Genomic DNA, 18,842 nt, shown 5'->3' with positions numbered 1-18,842 from the left:
GCTCAATTAAGAGGTGGATTTGTTTCCCAAAAATATTCCCAATTAGTCAAAGAAATATACGGTATGACCAAATTTTTAATCAGAGACTCCCCTAGGTAGAAGGCTTCGAATAAAAGGATTGATGTTAATAAAAGGTGACATTTCTAGAGATAAATATTTTCTCTTTGAAGGAGAATAACATCTATAACCTTTTTTTAGTGAAAGAGTATCCAATAGAAATGCACTTGTGACTTCTAGGATTTAATTTAGACCTAAGATGATTATGAATATGAATGAAAATCGAGCATCCAAATATATGTAAATGAAGATCAGAAAATATATGAGATTTTGAAAATATTCTTGAAGAGTGAAAATTGGGGTTTTAAATTTTAACACCCAAAATGGTAACCGATTTATCAAATAGCAAGAAGTTAAAATAACATCCTCCAAAAATGTTTATGTAGATTGCTAGTAAAAAGTAGTGTGCGATTAACTTCTAAAAAAAGATAATTTTTCCTTTAAAATCATCATTTTGTTGTGGTGTATCGACACAAGAGCTTTGATAAATAATACCTCTTTTTGAAGAAAAATCATTTAGCAAGGAATTAAAAAATTCGGTTTCATTATCAGTTTGAACAATTTAGATACGAAAGTTAAATTGCGTGATAATCATGTTATAAAATTACTCAAATATATGTTCAACTTTAGAATTTTCACGTAAAAGAATTATCCAACAAACCTTAGAATGGTCATCAATAAAGAAAATAAATCACCCTTTATTTGATATTGAAGAAATTCAGGAAGGACCCCATAGGTCACTATGAACAAGGGAAAAAAGTTTCGAAGCATGATATGAATAAATTGAAAAAGGAACCTTAGTGTGTTTAGCTAATTGCCAGATTTCACACACAAAGTGATCTGAAGGAAGAAACAACGAAGAAAATAAGCGACGTATATAAGAGAAGCTATGATGGCCAAGGCGGTGATGGAGTAGCTTTATTTGGTGGTGGCGGTGAGAAGAGATTGAACTGCGAACAACTTGATAACAGCAAACTAAGAGTTAGCACATAGAAAGTAGTACAATCCAGCCACCTCAGCAGCACGTCCAATCATCCTCCTTGAATTCTGATCCTGAAAAATACACGAGTTTTGGGAAAAATTAGCCACACAATCTAAATTCCAAGTTAGTTTGCTAATTGAGAGTAAGTTATATGACAACTTCGAAACAAATAAAACTTTATGCAGCAAAAGATTGGGACTAAGAGTCACAGTATCAATTCCCACTACTGGTGAAACATATCCATCCGCTAAAGTAACAGTACGGGTACACAAATATCGATTGTATGAGGAAAAAATAGTATAAATACTCGACATATGCTTAAAAGCACCCGAATCAATAATCCAAGGCGCACCCGATGTGACTGACTCATTCATAATAGAGGAGGAAATACCATGAGTCATCAAGGATGTAGAGGATGATAACATTTGACCAATGTGATCGAGTTGGGCCTGGGTGAAGGTCAAAGTCGATGAGGATGCTGCATTGGATTTGCTGCAACTAGAGGCTTGGATCTGTCGCTCTTGCATTGGTTGCGTGGGACCCAATATGTGGGCTTACCGTGAAGCTTCCAACAGGTTTCTTTGGTGTGATGGGGATGGTTACAATGATCATACCAAAGAGGTTTACAAGTGTCATGAGAGTTGGGGTATCAAGGTGGCAAAAGGCGAATACGCTCGTCCCCATCGCCTCCGCCAACCTGTCCCAAGGCCAACACGGAGGAGGTAAATCACGGGCGACTACTAGCCTTTGGAATAATGGAAAGTTGGGGTATCAAGCAACCATGGCAGATGCATCGGAATTTATGGACGAAGCAGAGGGCGTGGAGGAGCCACCAAACATGATGCGGCGACGTTGTTCTTCACAACGAACCTCCGAAAAAAAATAGCATCAAGACTCGGAAGTGGTTTAATGCTTAGGAAGCGACCACGAACATCATTGAGAATAGGATTGAGTCCGGTCAAAAAATCGTAGGTCCATTCTTTTGCAAGTAATTTATGATAGATCTCATTGTTGCCCATATCAGTCCAAGTCGGATGAGTAATTATTGCCAGAGTTTGGTTAGAGAATTGAAATATTGAGTGACTATACAGTCATCTTGATGCAGATTTTTGGAACGATGTCACACATCAAACATTTGTGAAGAGTCCTCCAAATCTGAATAGGCCAAGTTAACTGCGTCCCATATTGCTTTCACCGTCAGATAGAGGAGAGAAATCACAGCAATGGTGTCATGCATCGAGTGTAAGACCCATGTCATTACCATGGAGTTCTAGATGTCCCAAGTAGCAAAGGAATGGTCGGTTCAAGATAGCTTGGGAATAGAACCATCTAGATAGCTGAAATAGCTCTTCCCTCGAATGATAAATTGGACAAATCTGGACTATTGAAGATAATTGAGCTTAAATCTAGTAATTTAGAAGGGTAAAGAATTATCGAAAGCAGTGGGAATGGGGTTTGATTGACCAACGTCTGAAGATACATCAGAATCATTCATCCTGCTCACTCCTAAAAAATAAGTTTCCTCAAAAAATGCCTTTATTGTTCTCATACCATAAAGTACTAAAAATAGGAAGAAACTCAGAACTAAACTATATTATATCTTATTATCTAATGAATTACAGGAACATATATTATAGTTATATGTTTACTAGAGATAAAGATAAGCTAAGATAAAATAAGGATAATATAGGAAGATAAGATATTCTACATGTGTACTACTAGAAGGGTTTACAGGTTTTAGATAAATGAATTACTATGATCTTGGAATTAAAACTCCTGGAGAATGAACAAGTTGATTAGATTATAAGTTGTTTTCCTAAAAATAAGGTCCAAGTGACAGTAATATCCTTGACACAAGTAACAGTAATCCAAATAGCCATAAATGAATTATCAAAAAGATGTTCAACTTCTTTTTATTTTGTGCAATTCCTTTAGCAATGAGACCCAGTTATTCGGTTTTGCCCTTTTTCTCTAGTAGGATTTGATTTCTTCACAATAATCACAGATAAACTGATTGACTTGCTACCTTTAAATCACTACGATGCTTTTGATTAATCTACTCGGAACTTCTGCTCACGCTAATTACAAGGTTTATGCAAACGCAAACCAGTGAACTAATTAGCAGCATGCAAATGGTTGTTCATGTCAGCAGTGCTAACAAAGAACTTTACAAACCACGAAACATGCTCCATCAGTTCTGGTTATGAGATGTTTAATCGTTTAAAGTCTTCACTTTATGTCGGAAAGTATTTTAAATCAGAATTTATTGCAAAAATTGATCATTGAGGGATCAGAGTCAATATTGTTTTTTTGGGGGGGACTAAATGCTCTCTTCTCCATTAAAGATATCTGATTGTTAATTGATCAAGAGTATACTGGAAGAGTGTGCATATTTGATCATCAAGGAGTCTTCTATTCGGCTGAACATAAGAAAAGCTCTGGATTACAAACCCGTTGTGGTGTAGAAACTCATCTCACGATTGACACTTCAAACAACTTCATAGCATAATTTACCTTGCTAACCAAAACCCTAACAACTTCATGGCAAGCACTACAGAATAACTTGAAGACAACCTACACCGAGCCTTTATGGGTGGGTATTATTGAAAATGAAGTGAACATTTAGATGATTATTGTTCTCAACTACGTACTACGTTGTAAGTTCGAGGATTGAGCCAAAATGCAGCTTGAGTGCTTGTTCCATGTTATTATGCTGTTACAGTTCTCGTTTGTTCATCTTGGAATTGCAGCATTCTTTTGCACCTTATTTTGACGCCGGTGCACTTTAAAGCGATGTTTTGAAAACAGGATGGAAGGGGACTGTTTGTTAATTTTTTAGAATTAACAAAATATAATTAGCTTTTCATGTTTTTAAGGTGCAAATTATAAAGAATGAATATTTAAATTATCCATTCAACGAATACATAAACAGAGTAAATAAACTAAATTCAGTTTATACATCTGGGAGCCAAAACACTACAATCCTTGCTTCCGTTACAGATTTGGCATGCTTCTGATTCTTCAGAGATGGATACGGTGGATCCACGAACGAAACATTTGTACCCAACATGAACAATGTAACATAATAAAACTGGCATAGTTTCAGTGAACTATACCAAAAGCACTTGACATGGCATCCATAGTCTCAACCCTTCGATTGAGAAATCTAACTCACCCTTTTGTCACATTTGTGTTTGGTTCGATTCATCTTTTGCGTCCATGGACACTAACAGATAGATGTACAGAGCTACTGCCTCTGCTACATTATCCTGTTCTTCGTATTTGTGATTTTCTTTTGGCCTGTACTCTAGGAACTTCCTTTGTTTTCTGATTGAAATTTTTCTTACTAATCGTCCTGTTCTTGTCCATTGTCGTGCGGTCAGGAGCATGTCGATGTCTACTTCTATCTACAGGCTTCTGAGCCCTGTTTGCAATGTAAGCATTAGTCCTTTGTTTCTTCTCCCTTCCTCTTTCGCTCTTGCTACCTAACCCAGGACCCTTCTCTTCTATTTCATTACGAGTCCTTTTCTTTCCTCTGAATGAAATCAACACACCATGAACAAGTATACAATCAAGTAAAGAAAATCTAGAGATTCTCAAGGCAGAGAAAGTTCAAACCGTTTGTAGGCAAGATCTTTCGAATTAGATTTAGCTTCATCTTTAGCTGAACCACTATGTTTCTTCTTGTTCTTACGGGCCTGTAATTACACGCAAAATGAGATGATGCACACAACTTTGAACACAGCCTACTTCAATATATTTAGGCATTACCCCTATGAAAAGCTTTAGATTACTTTCAAAAACAATTAACACTTCATGCAGTAATGATATTGAATACAGACGATCCCATTTCATCTTATAAACCATCTATGGTAGAACCATCTATAAATCTTCTCCGTCCATTGAGCTCTATGATAGGTGATATCGCTAGTAACGTTCAATTTGTTCTTTCTCTACCTCTAAATACCTTCCACTTTACACTATCATCCGTACCTATATTCTCTTTTTTTATCATAAAAAACTGCCAAAGCCCAACTGAAAAAGGTAGACGATCGCACTAAGCCTAGACAAAGGATGTTATCTGGTTTTATTAATGTATCCATGGACGTTTTCAGAATTATACTAAAAAATTCATTGTCACCTTGCTAGAATTAAAGAGCTGAAAAACAATTATGACTTCCTAGATATTAATATGCCAGCTAATTTACCTGATGAATGGATTTCAAGAAAATCTTATATTTTTTGGGTGAGTTACGATCAACTGCCTCAAGACCACACTTTCTGATGAGAATGTCAAGTATAACTACAACCTGTGATCATTTGAAGAGACGCTGAATCTGTTAATCACCCAGAGAACACCAAAGGAGAAAAGAAATTTAATATGTAAAATAGTACTGAAAACATACCTTTGATCTGAAATGATATTTAGTAACTTCTGACCATGGCAATATTCCTTTCAGGATATCAGGAACTAAATTATTAAGGTTCTCTAATTTCACAGACGAAACCAACACTTTGACAAAGCCTAACGCTGCCTGTATATGTCATGCATAGAAGCAGAGATCAAAAACATTTAGCAAACAAGGGACCAAGAAGCTAAAAACTTACTTTAATAACTTCATTTGAGTTGCTTTGAAGCAAGAACAGAACAGAAGGTATCAGGTTCGGCACAGACAGACAAAACTCAGCATCGTTGTATATAAGCAATGAAAGAGCAGATACTGCACCACTCATGATGTGAGTAGATTCACTAGAGAGATAGCCCATTACCTGAAAACAATTTTATCAGGCAGAGTTAAATTAACCATGTAAAAGTATTAAAGTAACGAGATATTACTCTTATATGCCACTGAGCATGCAATAAGAAGACAAGCTCTTAATAGTGTTTGATAAAATTTCCCTGTGACCTTTAATTTCTGATAAGCTCAAATATAAACATAATTTTTCTAGACTGAATATTGTTAAGTTCTGATTTTTTTTTGGCATGTATGCAATTACTGCATGGACAATTTAAAGAGTGTCACATGGATAATTTAAAACGGATAATTAGATGGTGCAGATCCTAGATCGAATTACTATGCTTGTGAAATTGCAAGAGTTCAGTAAAGAGCAAACAATAGATACAATCCTCAATTCATTCTGTAGTAAACAGCCTGGCTCATGATCCAAGGGCAAAAGATCGAAATGGGACCCATATGGTGAAATGCAATTAAGCGGTCCATCTAAAGTGCTTTGGAACTCAGAAAAAAAATAAAGATGTTAACCCTTAAATGACATTCCATTTTGTGCGCTGAGCCAGAATCTACATGCACCACAACTAATTCAATATAAAATAGTACTTTCAAACTGTTATTAGCCCAAGCTATTGGGTATTTATGACTAGTAATCAGGGAAGAACTGATGCAGATTAATCCAAAGCTGGAACAAGCATAAGCTTAAATTTTCGAAGTTTAACTTCCTACAGTAGAAGACTTTAGATTTTAGATGATGTATTATTGTTCAGTTTGTTACAAAATCAAAACATGCTCCCCACCCAGATTATAGTATAGAAATTCTCCTTTATAATGATTTCTCATAAAGAAGTGCTTTAAAAAGTTGTACAAAATAAAGATAGTTAAAAAAAAATGCAAGTGTGATCTTGGATAATACACAGCGAGTAAAAGAATATGAACTTTTGCAAGGTTTTTCAACTGGTCTAAATTATATCAGTGTAGTGAGCTGATCATATGTCCTAGAACCACAGAGGAAAATTCTTATAGAAGTTGACAACCAAACAATTTAGATTGACCAAAAATAAATGGATTATTTAAGATCTATACAATCATGCAAAATGAATATAAAAGACATTAGTGATCTTGGATGTAAGCATTATCATTAGAACAGAGTACCTATTGTTTGCAAACTTACCATGACAAATAGCCGCCTAAGATCTGATTGTGAATTATCAGAATGGCAATCCTTCAGGCTACTACTAGTTGCCAATAACACATCGTATGCTAGTTTTCTGGATGCTTTCTTTGACTGCATGACATATGTAAATCAATGAGCCCAGAAAAAGACTAAAAACAACTATACTAATAACTAATAGCTCAATGTATTTTTGCAACAACAAGCAGCCATATTTCACACTATATGATGTTAGCTTAAATAAATGATTTTCATTAATAGAGATTAGAGCTATTTAAGACCTTCAGTATTAACAAGCCACATAAACTGCTTCTTATTGCATTAACTGAAATCCTTCTTTGAGCTCCCTCTATGCTTCCTACCTATATTTGTTATAATTGAACAAAGTTATCAGTATAGCATCTACCTATCTTCTTTGAACGCCTTTGAAAACCCTTAGTAATTTCCTGGCACTGTACCCTCTATTGAATCTCCTAATTATTGGAGAATATACCCTCAACATTATAATCTATTATACTCTAGCTTTATGTAAATAGTACTTCCTGCAGCACAAAAAGTTTCATCTAGAAGTCATGAAATGATTTGAATCTGTTTGAATTGCTTGTAACTGATGAGGCATATGACAATCAAATAATCAATATACAGATGGAAAAAACCCAGTGTGTATATAACAATATATTATAAATCAATAATTCCAATTAACAAGTGCTTGGTTAAGACAAAAATTTTATGAACTACTATATCTTGTGACAAAAAAAATAGTAAAGAGAAATCATCAATATCACAACTGTTCACCATTTTGTTAATAAAGCTCACTGTTCCTCATCCTAACAGTTTTAAAACACCATTTTTCATATGCTACAAAATATGATATCAGAATTAAACATTGCCTTTTCCATAGGCTAAAAGTTAAGGAATACAATGTAGAGAGTTATTCAATTCACAGAGGCGAAGCCAACCAAGCATGATCACACTTCCCCAATATTAATGAAAATGAGGAAAACCCATGTCAACCCCTAAAGCCAAGAAATAAAAAAATGGGCAAATAGGAAGTGATTGAGGCAAAGACAGTAAACAACCTTTAGGATGAGTATGATATCATTCAAAATTAGAAAGGCTTTTGCATTACTTTCCTCCACATTCATCTGCAAAAGAATTTAAAAACAAAAGAGGATAAGCTGATAAGTCAAAAAAAAATTATACAAGTTGACATATGAAGTTTTTTCCCACAAAAGATTGGTCTTTGTTACACTTGATCTTATAAGAACAGAAATCATCGCAAAGTATGACAAAATGTAAAAGTTGGTCGTATAATAGGGACTGGTTTCAGCAGTTTCAGCATATGATAAACTCTAGTCTCTAATTATTCATTCAAATTTTATATGATGCAAAAAAATAATAAAAAAAACTAACAGTTAAAATACTAAATGGAAAAACCAAATTGAAACAAAAAACCAGAAGGGTCTTGGAGGAGTTCTCACTTTTATTATGTGAACCAATAATAAATGGTAGCAAGATATTCGACATGTTTCAGCCTTATAATCTCCAAGGTTTTCTAAACTGTGGAGTAGATGAATCAAATCATCAGTCCGAGCAGCACAAAACCAATTATGCTTCTGCATGAAAAGAGAAACAAGCAGGTAAATAAGGAAAGAGAGACCAATGCAAGAATGTCAATTGACATCACTATATCTGCTGACCTCAATAATTTTTCTCAAAGCAAAAAGCTCATCTGCTTTATTTGTGGTATCTGTAGCCTGAGAACAAAGGCAATTTATAAATTTAAACTGCACTATGCACAGAAGGTTATTAATTTGTCGCCCAAAATAGACAAGTTGCTTGACTATACCAATAACGATGACTTGATAAAATCAAATATCAAGTTAACCAGATCCCCATTAGAGGCTTGAATGAACGAGGACACAAGTTTAACTACCAAGCACCTGCAACAAAAACAGGTTTATCAGTAATAACAACGCTTTCCAAATTAGTAGCTGCATGATAAAAAATTGTAGAAATAAATTGTTAGCTTCGTTAACAAATAACATATAGTTTTTCTTAAAACGTTCATGCCCGATTGAAATTCCAGAACACTGGCTGCATTGCAATACTTCTATGGTTGTCAATGACTAACTGATCAATGTTGTATTCTCTATTTCTCTTACATAGATATAATCATATTTGCAGCATTTACTCAATTTTTTGTTGAATTCTTTCTCTTACCTCCATGATTGTGGGAGGAGAATGCTTAAGAGTTTCTATATCTTTGAAAGTTGATCGGTGTGCTAGACCGTGATTTATGGATACAACACACTTTAAGAATTTATAGATACATGGATTTACTTCTATGCCACCATTTACCTGGTACAACACATGATATTACTTCGTCATTGGTGTTTACATATGCATTTCAAAATGGTTTTGAGCCCTGTGAAAAGTATACGGATAGTTATTTACATTTCCACTTTCAATATGCAATATGTATACTCTCAAGGCAGATTTGTATGTTGTAGATGCACTGGTGTTTCCATTCTATATATATGATTCTTGTATTATGTAAATAACAGCATGAACGTTGCAGCATAACTCTGTCACTTGGAGATTAATGGCACATAAAGTGCCAAAGAGATTGTCATGCGTATGTGTTAGCACACATACCTTCAAGCCATTTACATAATCCAATATAAACTCAAGCCCAGCACAATATGGTTCAATTTGGTGGTTCTCAGCTATGAAAACAAAGTTCCACCACAATAATCATTGAATTGGCATAACCTTAGATTGTTCATTACAAACATAAACATCCCTACCATTGACATTAATCATGTTATCAATGACATCTCGTTGTTAGAAGTTTCAATGCTCATTCACAAACATAAAAAAAAATTGAAAAAAAATGAAATGAAAAGAAAAATAAAATGTTAGATAAATTTGTTAATATATTAAAATATAGACAGATACCTTTCTTGGATTTTCTCTGTTGTACTTGTTTCCTTATTCTCTTCCTTTTTGTCAGCATTTTCAGTGTCATTCTCACAGAGTTTATTAGATTTCTCTAATGTATTAAATTGATCAAACTTTTTCAACAATGATAGGAAAAATTTATGAAGATCATCACTCCTGACAAGTGAAGACAATGACTCTATCGCATCCTGCAAAAAATAAACCCAGGATAACTCAGTGCATATAACTCTATAAAAAAGTGAAACAAATGCATAAGGCTGCTGAAGGAGCATATAACCCGTGCAACATATTTTAAAGTCTATTTCAATATCAAACACAACTTAAAAAAAAAATAGAACTACAGATTTGTATTGAAGAAACATATATAAAGTTACAAGTATATGTGAAGATAACTTTTTTTTCTGACAGCATAATTTTCTTGTCATCCCTCAGTTATATAGATAAATAAATTTCTCACACAAGATTATTAGTTCTCACAGGCCACTTAGGAACGCGTTACCATCTACCTCCTCTAGCTTACCTATCTCCTTTACCCTAACAACAAAACCGTTATCATTTTCTTTCTCCCACAAAATTAAATGACAAATGAGAACAAAAAGGCTGTCAAACTTGAAGACAATAGAAGTAATTAGATCACAGAATTTAAAAAGCCATCCCTGTATAAATGAAACATTGTGTCTTCCTGGCAAAAACTTTGAAACCCAAGAAATAGTATTGTTAAGATGGATTGAACACCTTCAGAACAGCATGCTTTTCAGGAGGAGCACCAAAGAAAACATCTGCAAGAGTCTGAATCAAAACCATAGAATTGGATGTCAAAGCCTCTATGTTTTTCGATGCAGTTTCCTTTGTATACTCAATAGCGAAGCTTTGTGACTTGTTGGAACTTTTCAATCCAAGACTATCCACCATGGCATGCTGATTCATATCTTGCTTTGCCTGAAGAACACCTAAATTCTCCATCACAAGTGTCTGCATTAGCACAACAGTGAAGGAAAGGCAGTAATTAGCTAAAAGGTCAAGCAATCAAACAATATCGATAATAGCTGTACCTGCAGGCTTATTGATATGACTTCATGCAAAGAGGAATCATTTTTTATAAGATCTAGAAGTGTCTTGGCAAGGGAATCAAAGCTTTCAGAAGTATCAGTTGGATAATGACAAAAAGCAGGAAGCAAATCCCACAATTGGCGTACATATGTTTTGAGCCTCTGTTGTAATCTTGTACTGGTGACTAAAGAATAAAAACAGAAGGCAAGGTAAAACAATTGTGAAGTGTAAGTATTGGAGTTAATTAGTATAGGTTTAGTAAATACCTTCAGCACAAGCTTGTTGCACACATTTAACAAGTGGGAATATGTGTTCCATGAAGAACTGTAATGATGCTCCACGCATATTTTTCTTTAGTATAGGTATCATCCAAATATTTGAAATTGTAAATTTATTTTCATTGAAAGATAATGGAATTGATATAAACACCTCGTGACCTAAAGCAGTCACAGCAGATCCAATACATTCGCAAAGCTGAATTCAAAATAAAGAAAACAGATTAAGCAGCGCTGAAATTTACACAAGACCTTACAATTAGCAGAAAATTATTCTAAAGTATTGTAGATTAAATTTTAATCAAGAACAACTCAAAACAAATCTCCACTTAACTACAATTAAACTTATTACGACAGATTAATTTGAGATGTGAAAAAGTCTTATTATTTTCGGCATCAGAGACGATATGAGAGAAAAAAAAGGAGTACAAAATGTGCACAGTTTTGGACAAGTGCATATATCAAAATCTGCAATCTGTATTGCACGAAACAGGCAATACCAAACTGTTCTGAAGATCATCAACACAAGCTTTGAAACAGATGAACTACTGGCAAAACCACCAACAAAGCTCCATTTCTTGCTCTTTGAAACAGCAGCACTACCAGGGTGGCTTGAGAAAGAAGACCTGTTGCTTCATTAGGAAGAGGTAATGTCCTATGAATCTTGAGATATTTGGGACGTGAGTTAATGTTTTACTTTTATCCTGTAAAGCATTGCTTGTTGATTGATCTCATAACTATTTTGTTTGAATGGTTGAGGCATCAAATAATTGTTGAGGTGCATTCCTTAGTCATGTGAAATTGTGTGAACAAGGTGTCATCTTGACTTGTGGAGGTGTTGGTTGATTCGTTGACAAACTCTCATTTTGGCATTAACTGACAGTGTTTAATAAACATTGATGGATATGAGCTTGTGCCTTGTGCCTGTCAATTTGATTAGTGTGTTCAGCTAAAACTAGAAAATTCAGTACTGTAGTCAATGTGTTCATAGCAAGTAGGAGCATGCGAGCTCTTATTCATCAGAACTGCCTGCAGCAGTAACTGTCACAAAGTATAGAGCCTTGAAATACTGTGAGCCTCTAGTGTTTGCCTCTTGTTGAAAAACATAATACTTTGTATTTCTGCGGATGATTGGATGAGTCAAAGCGAAAGACAGGAGCATTTGAAAGCTAGATGGTGAGCATTATTTTTATGCAGTGATGGCGATCATTTGAATATGAATCTGCATTCTTTTGCTGTCAATATTGGACTTATCCATGAGTTTCATGTTTTGTTAAATTCTTTAATGATTGATTTCTTGGTCCATAGATGAAATGTGAGTTGATTGAATCTGTGTAAGTTATTTGTTGATAATCTGTATTTTGGCCAGGAGATGAGTTGATGATTTGTGCTTTATAACTTGAGTTATCGTTATTAATTTGAATCTAGATTACTTGATTTATGATTTGCGTTGTTGATTCAAGAATTATGATTTGCTTATATCTCTGATTCATGATATAAGTTGAAACTTGGCTTGTTGATCTATTTTCTGAGATGATTTTTGACATCATTATTCAAGTCAATTCAAAATAACTTTAAATGCGAAAATAAGCATGATTAGTTTCTAACAGAAAGAGAGTGTTGACCTAGTTAAATTCAAAAGTGCTTCCCGTACCAATCATGGAGGCTTCTGGCTCCACCAAAAGAGGGTGCCTAGAAAAAGTGCACCCATGAATGCATGACATTAATTTTCCTTTTTCCGCTAAATTTTTTCAGTACCCCTTGAGATTTATTAACTCTGGAAGTTTCTGGTTCTATTAAATTAAGCTACACATGACCTACCAACAGTAAAAAAGCAAAAAACAAAAATTGCTAAAAAAGAATAGAAGTTTCTGTAACTTCAGCGTAAATCAAATGATCCACCAGTCTTAACTTTGTTAAATTAATTTTCCATCAATCTGATCTGTAAAATTCTTGCAGTTCACAACATCTAGGTCATTCAATCAAAGGTGTCATGCAATCTGCCAAATTATCACATTGCAGCAAAGGTGATAACCCTCACCCCGGGCGCCCATCCAGGACTACCCCATGCGGAAGAAAGGTAAATCATGGGAGCTTTCACCCAGCACAATGGCCCTTTGCATGGGTGTTAAATTATCACATGAAATACAATGAAGTGGAGTGACTAGATGATTGTTTGATATAATGTGCTTACTGCCCTGAAACATCTAGCCCAGGGTTTCAATGTAAACAATAATCATATATGATTCAAATTCATGAAATGCTAATATCAAAACCATACCATCAAAGATGTTTAATATCTATCTTAACCAAGAGGAAACACCCGTGCATTAAGACTTCTTATAAGATGACCTGTTTACGGGTAAAGATAAACATGAATATGCATACATCTCACATCTATTTTTCAACATCAAAAAATGAAAACTAACATGTTTACTAGTGGCTGCCTGAATGAAAAGAGAATATACTTTAAAAAGGAAATTGTTTGTCTGAAGCAGCAATTTGAAACTTAATATTGAATTTAGGGAAGCATCATTTGAACTTACAGATTCCATTGAAGGTGAGTTTGCATCAGCTTTCCTTGCATACCGTGATAATTTAAGCAATATATCCGTCATAAATAGGTTTGACATCTTACCTATAGTGAATCATGGAAAACAATTAGCATGAATATTGTTTGACACAATTATCTATTTATGCATTATCAGTTAAAATGGAAGGAAAATCATTGTAATGCATGTGATACAAACAACATAGGGTCAAAATGAATATAGAGGACAATGTCTTCATATAATCATGAACAGTTTAATTTACGTGTGTTGAAAATTATTATCAGTAGTCAGAAGGAAATATAAATGAATAAACTTTAACCAATTAATTTGTAGTCAAAAGCAGGAGCCATGAATTTGAATGAAAGTGTTGGGGAAAATCAATAAAAGAACATACCAAGTTTAAGAAACAAAACTGAAATTACACCAAGCATATGTCCAGTGGGAGAAGTGCAAGCATCAAGCAAACTTTTTATGCTTGAAATGATATTTACAATTGCACTTATCTCCGGGCTGCTATGTTCAATTCTTTTCTTTTTTTGATAATTGCTATGTTCAATATTATCACATGATTGGTTTGCAGTAGGCAATGAAAGGCTTAAATCAATCTGAACATTAATCAAGTCTTTCAAGATTTCAGCAACAACTTCTGATATATCGTCATCAGCATCCAGATATTCTGCAAAGGCTCCAAAAAGGATTGAAAATAAGTTTAAGAGAAAAAAAAAGGAACTTCCTGCAAAAGTTATATATAGACAAAAAATCCATAGAAAGTTGATTAAGCAAGTATACAATGAAACCTCACCAATACTATGTGCATGCAAATCAGGATAAAAAAGAGAATGGTTTATATGAGATTTTTGCCCAACGATTAATGTTTATAATAAAAAGTGATAGTCAATAAATTTGACTTTAGGTGATTGTCGGTGGGTAATTCAGTGCTATGAGCTATGAATACTAAAATTGTGAACATGCAAATCAGAATTAAAAAGATCCAATGGTGTATAAGAGACTTTTCTATATTAAGACAAGAGATGGCCCAGCCCTTAAAATTTAAGACACATGCAATAGTCAATAAATTTGACTTTAGAAACCCTGAGAGGGGTAATTAGTTATCAAGTATGAACAATGAATAATATAATCAAGAGTATAACCGATGGGCAAGATTGCCAATATAATGTTTTGCATTACTTATATTGCATCATGATGAAGTATTATTAAATACCTTTTAATGAAACAGAAATAAAATATTGCTTTCCATAGTATCATACTCGAATAGGCATTCAATGAAATCATCATGATTATATACCACAAAAAGGCAGGAAAAACTGGAGTTTTGAAAGCAACCCAGTGAAAAATGAGAAAGAAACTCCGTCCAACTTTTAAGGTACAAGCATGCACCCACCATGTACCCCAATTATCTTTACAAGTCAGTATCCACTCAGCGGACCCCTCTTGAACTTGAATGACACTTTATCAATCTATATATCATGATTCACATTGGGCAGAGGCTTACCACATACTGAAACTTTAATCCAAATTGAAACTATTGTCTAATCACTTATACAAGGATCAAGGTTTTACATCAATCACAATGAGAAATATAAATCCCAATTGAACCACAAAATGAAGCTAAATATTGTAGAAACATCTTCAACTAACAAAAATATCTAGTGAATTAGCACATAAATGATTGATGCATTTTATGGCTATTTACCCCGAGCATAATAGAGATCGAGAAGCTCCGTAATATAAGTATAATGGAAGAAAGGGTTACCAGAAAACTAACAGTTCAAATATCATAATGATCCAAAATTGCTAACAAGTGAAGCTGATGCTTTCAACACGATCACAATAAAGGAACAAGGAAAAGGTAAAAACATTAAATTAAATTAAATTTGAATGCCCTTAATATGAACTATAAAGTAGAAAATGCAATAACTATCTTCCTCAGCACACCCTTAATTATCTAATTTTGATGTTAGATCATGATTGAACTACAAATCAAAACCAGAATAAGGAGTGGAAATTACAATTGTGAATAAGTGTACCTTTAACTGACATGAAGACCAGAGGAAGTTTGCTGATCCATATGGTGGGTTGAAAAGTATGGAGCTTGTTCAACAAATTTCTCAACAACTTCAATCGAGAAACTATTGTCTCGTCAGGATTCTTCTCAGTAGAAGATAAATAAGATGTAAAAGCAAATATGATTTTGTCTGATTCAGTCAAAAGAATATTAGCTTCTGTTTGTTGTATTAAAGAATCAACAAGTTCAATGACATGTCTTGTAAGCGACGAGGAAGCACAACTCAAGAACCTCTGAGCATCAGAAAAGATCTCCATCCTTACTTTCTCAGATAGGTACGGGACAATAAGTTTAAGGACTATAAGCATATGGATGATTTCCGGATGTTCACTTTTGGGTAGCTCTTTCAAATCAGTCACACCAGACATTTCAGTAGTACACATTTCTGCAGCCAAAGATATGTATTTCTTGTACAAAGATAACATAACCTTGCTCGACTTTTTGATGATGCCAAAGCTCTTGAATACTTCAAATACCTTCTCAACAGATACTTGGGCAGATCTCCGCACCTAGATCATAAAGAAAAGGCATATCTCTTGGCAAACAAGAATAGTCACTTACAAATAATTCATGTAAAAATCAAAATGACAAAATATACAAATATAACTCAAGCAAAAAAGCAGAATTAAGCAAGCAATGAAGCATGATTGATCATGAGCTCAATTTATTTCTTCAGACTTAATTGAAAGCATCTAAAATCACTGGAGGGATGATGAGTTCAGCAATATAAACATTAAAATTTTACTCTGCCTATAAAGGACAATTATTTTGCAAAATGTATATCAAGGACCATCGATTATATAAATTCAAACTAGTATAGTTACATTAATTACATGATTAATACATAACTGACATTTGTTTACAATATCCATCTAGAGCCCTCAAACATCACTGAACGTGATCATAAAATCATTTTAGTGGCTTATATATGGATCCAATTAGCATGAGTACAGAAGAAGAGCTAAATTACAAACACAGTTGAGTTTAAATAATCCCAATACAAACCAAATTCGTCTTATATGAAAGTCACAATTGTAGAATATGGTGTTTGAAATCTCATTCCTAGCTGGGTTTCAATCCCTAGACGGAACAAGACATCAGGAGCCAATGGTGGTGTTTCAGCTGAGTGCCAACAGTAAGCAGGGAAAAAAGAGAACTAGGCGGAGAAGGAGGAGCTGTGTCTATAGTGTACCCATGAAAGAACTCACAGATTGATCAAAGTACCTCTCCCCAACACACACACACACAAAAAAATCAAAACTTTGGCACAGCCTATTTCCCTTCCTCCATTCCTCCGCATAATCTAAATTTTGCAGAAACCTCCTGCAGTAGTTATCATCCTTGTGTGAACCCTTTGAGTCATTGCATACAAGTTTCGTTTGTCTCGGAGAGTTCTACATGCCAATCAACAGCTGCAACAAGATGTGTCGCCCATGCTAATTTGATATTATAAACAATAGAGTATGGTAACATCATAAATTGCTTGCATTAGGCAAACTTATATCAGTATGATACCTCCTAGGAAACATGCTACTCACTTCAGATACCTAGTGAAAAATCAAAATTCCTTTTTTAATTTTAATGATAATATCAATGTGCATTTTTGTCATTCACCTTTCTTTTTGAATAAGTATAAAATTCATACTACTCTCAGAATTGAAACATATTCAACTCCACAAACAATAGAAAATAGCTGTAGAAGTTAATTTGGGAAATCAACTTGGAAAATCTGGAATGATTGCATAAAAACTCCTTAAGCCATGTTTGAATTGAGGAGAAGGAAAAGTAAGAGAAAGCAAGAGAGGGATTCCAAGTCAGCTGTTGGATAAAGGTTTTTGCAAGAATGGGAGCGGAATAATAATTAAGCAGTTGTTTCTTGGACTGAAATTAGCTCAGGCGTCTAAAATACTCGAAAAAAAAGGTACCTTTGGCCGTTTATCGACAGTGAGCGCCACAAGCACTTGCAAAGGCAATTTGAAAGAAAACCAGTCCTCCAAATCCATCTGAAGCACCAAAACACCCAGAGACTTGACTATTGACCGCACAGCCCCAGTGGGAAGCTCAGTAGCCGAATCCTGAAGGCGAGCAGCAAGGACACCGGCGGCGTCTTTGGTCTTACACGGTGGAAGGGACTCGGAAGGCACGAACGGGAGAAGGATAGCGAGGAACGCAGAGAAAGTAGCGACAGCGCCATGGTCCGATGCGTCGGCATCGCGCATGGCCGTGATGACGGCGGCGAAGTAGAGCGTAGGGGTGAGGGGAAGTCCCTCCTCTTGGAGAATTGAACGGATGGCGGCGGCGGAGGCGCAGAGGTGGCGGTGCTGCGGGGCGGAGGACTTGCCGTAGCGATCCATGAGAGCCTTGCACACGTCAGATCCCGGTGTGAACCTGAGGGCTGGTTGCGATGACTCCTCTTCTTCACCGCCCTCCTCCGCCGCATGCTTCGGCATCGCTGTAGCGGGAAGAGGAACGACGACGAGAAACGAAACAAGGCAATACGGCGGCAACGGACTAGGGTTTAAACCTAACGACGTTCTCGTTAATGTGTTCAAATTTATTTATTTTTTTTTAGCTTATTTCATTATTTGTTTTTTTTTAAATCAAATAATAAATTAAATATTTATCTTAATAGCAACGTACTCTCGCTTATAAAAAAAAAAATAATTTATCTTAAATAAAAAAAATAAAAAAAGTATGCTTTTTAATGTTGTAAGTCCCAAGGTATTCTTCGTGTTACAAATCCTAAAAGATGGAATTAAAGAGAATCATAATAATATATATTTTTTATATAAAATAAATAGAAAAATTACTAAGCCTTCAAATTATTTACAATATAAAAAAAAATATTAACATAATTTAATTTTAAATATTATCAAAATTAATTATTAAAAGATCTAGATTCTTAATAAAATAATAAGATAATATTTACTTTTAAACATTTTATAAAAAATTTAAATGATAAAATTTTA

The 18,842-nt window shown here is 34.6% G+C and overlaps 1 protein-coding gene across 1 annotated transcript; it reads right to left on the bottom strand.

Moving 5' to 3' along the window:
• Positions 1–3,910: 3,910 nt before the first annotated feature.
• Positions 3,911–18,384, bottom strand: LOC122001586 (RRP12-like protein). The gene is made up of 18 exons (XM_042556417.1): positions 17,799–18,384; positions 15,836–16,382; positions 14,182–14,463; positions 13,782–13,873; positions 11,227–11,434; positions 10,963–11,144; positions 10,646–10,882; positions 9,908–10,098; positions 8,796–8,889; positions 8,647–8,703; positions 8,428–8,562; positions 8,026–8,091; positions 6,947–7,060; positions 5,648–5,809; positions 5,446–5,574; positions 5,248–5,349; positions 4,658–4,737; positions 3,911–4,574 (listed from the first exon to the last, which is right to left on the bottom strand). Exons 1-18 carry the CDS (start codon positions 18,321–18,323, stop codon positions 4,304–4,306), a joined length of 3,474 nt encoding a protein of 1,157 aa, XP_042412351.1. The 5' UTR covers positions 18,324–18,384; the 3' UTR covers positions 3,911–4,303.
• Positions 18,385–18,842: the final 458 nt, after the last annotated feature.

The sequence above is a fragment of the Zingiber officinale genome, chromosome 7A, assembly GCF_018446385.1.
Source record: "Zingiber officinale cultivar Zhangliang chromosome 7A, Zo_v1.1, whole genome shotgun sequence".
Taxonomy (NCBI): domain Eukaryota; kingdom Viridiplantae; phylum Streptophyta; class Magnoliopsida; order Zingiberales; family Zingiberaceae; genus Zingiber; species Zingiber officinale.
Note: the sequence above shows the minus strand (reverse complement) of the source record. Positions and strands in the feature narration are given on the sequence as shown.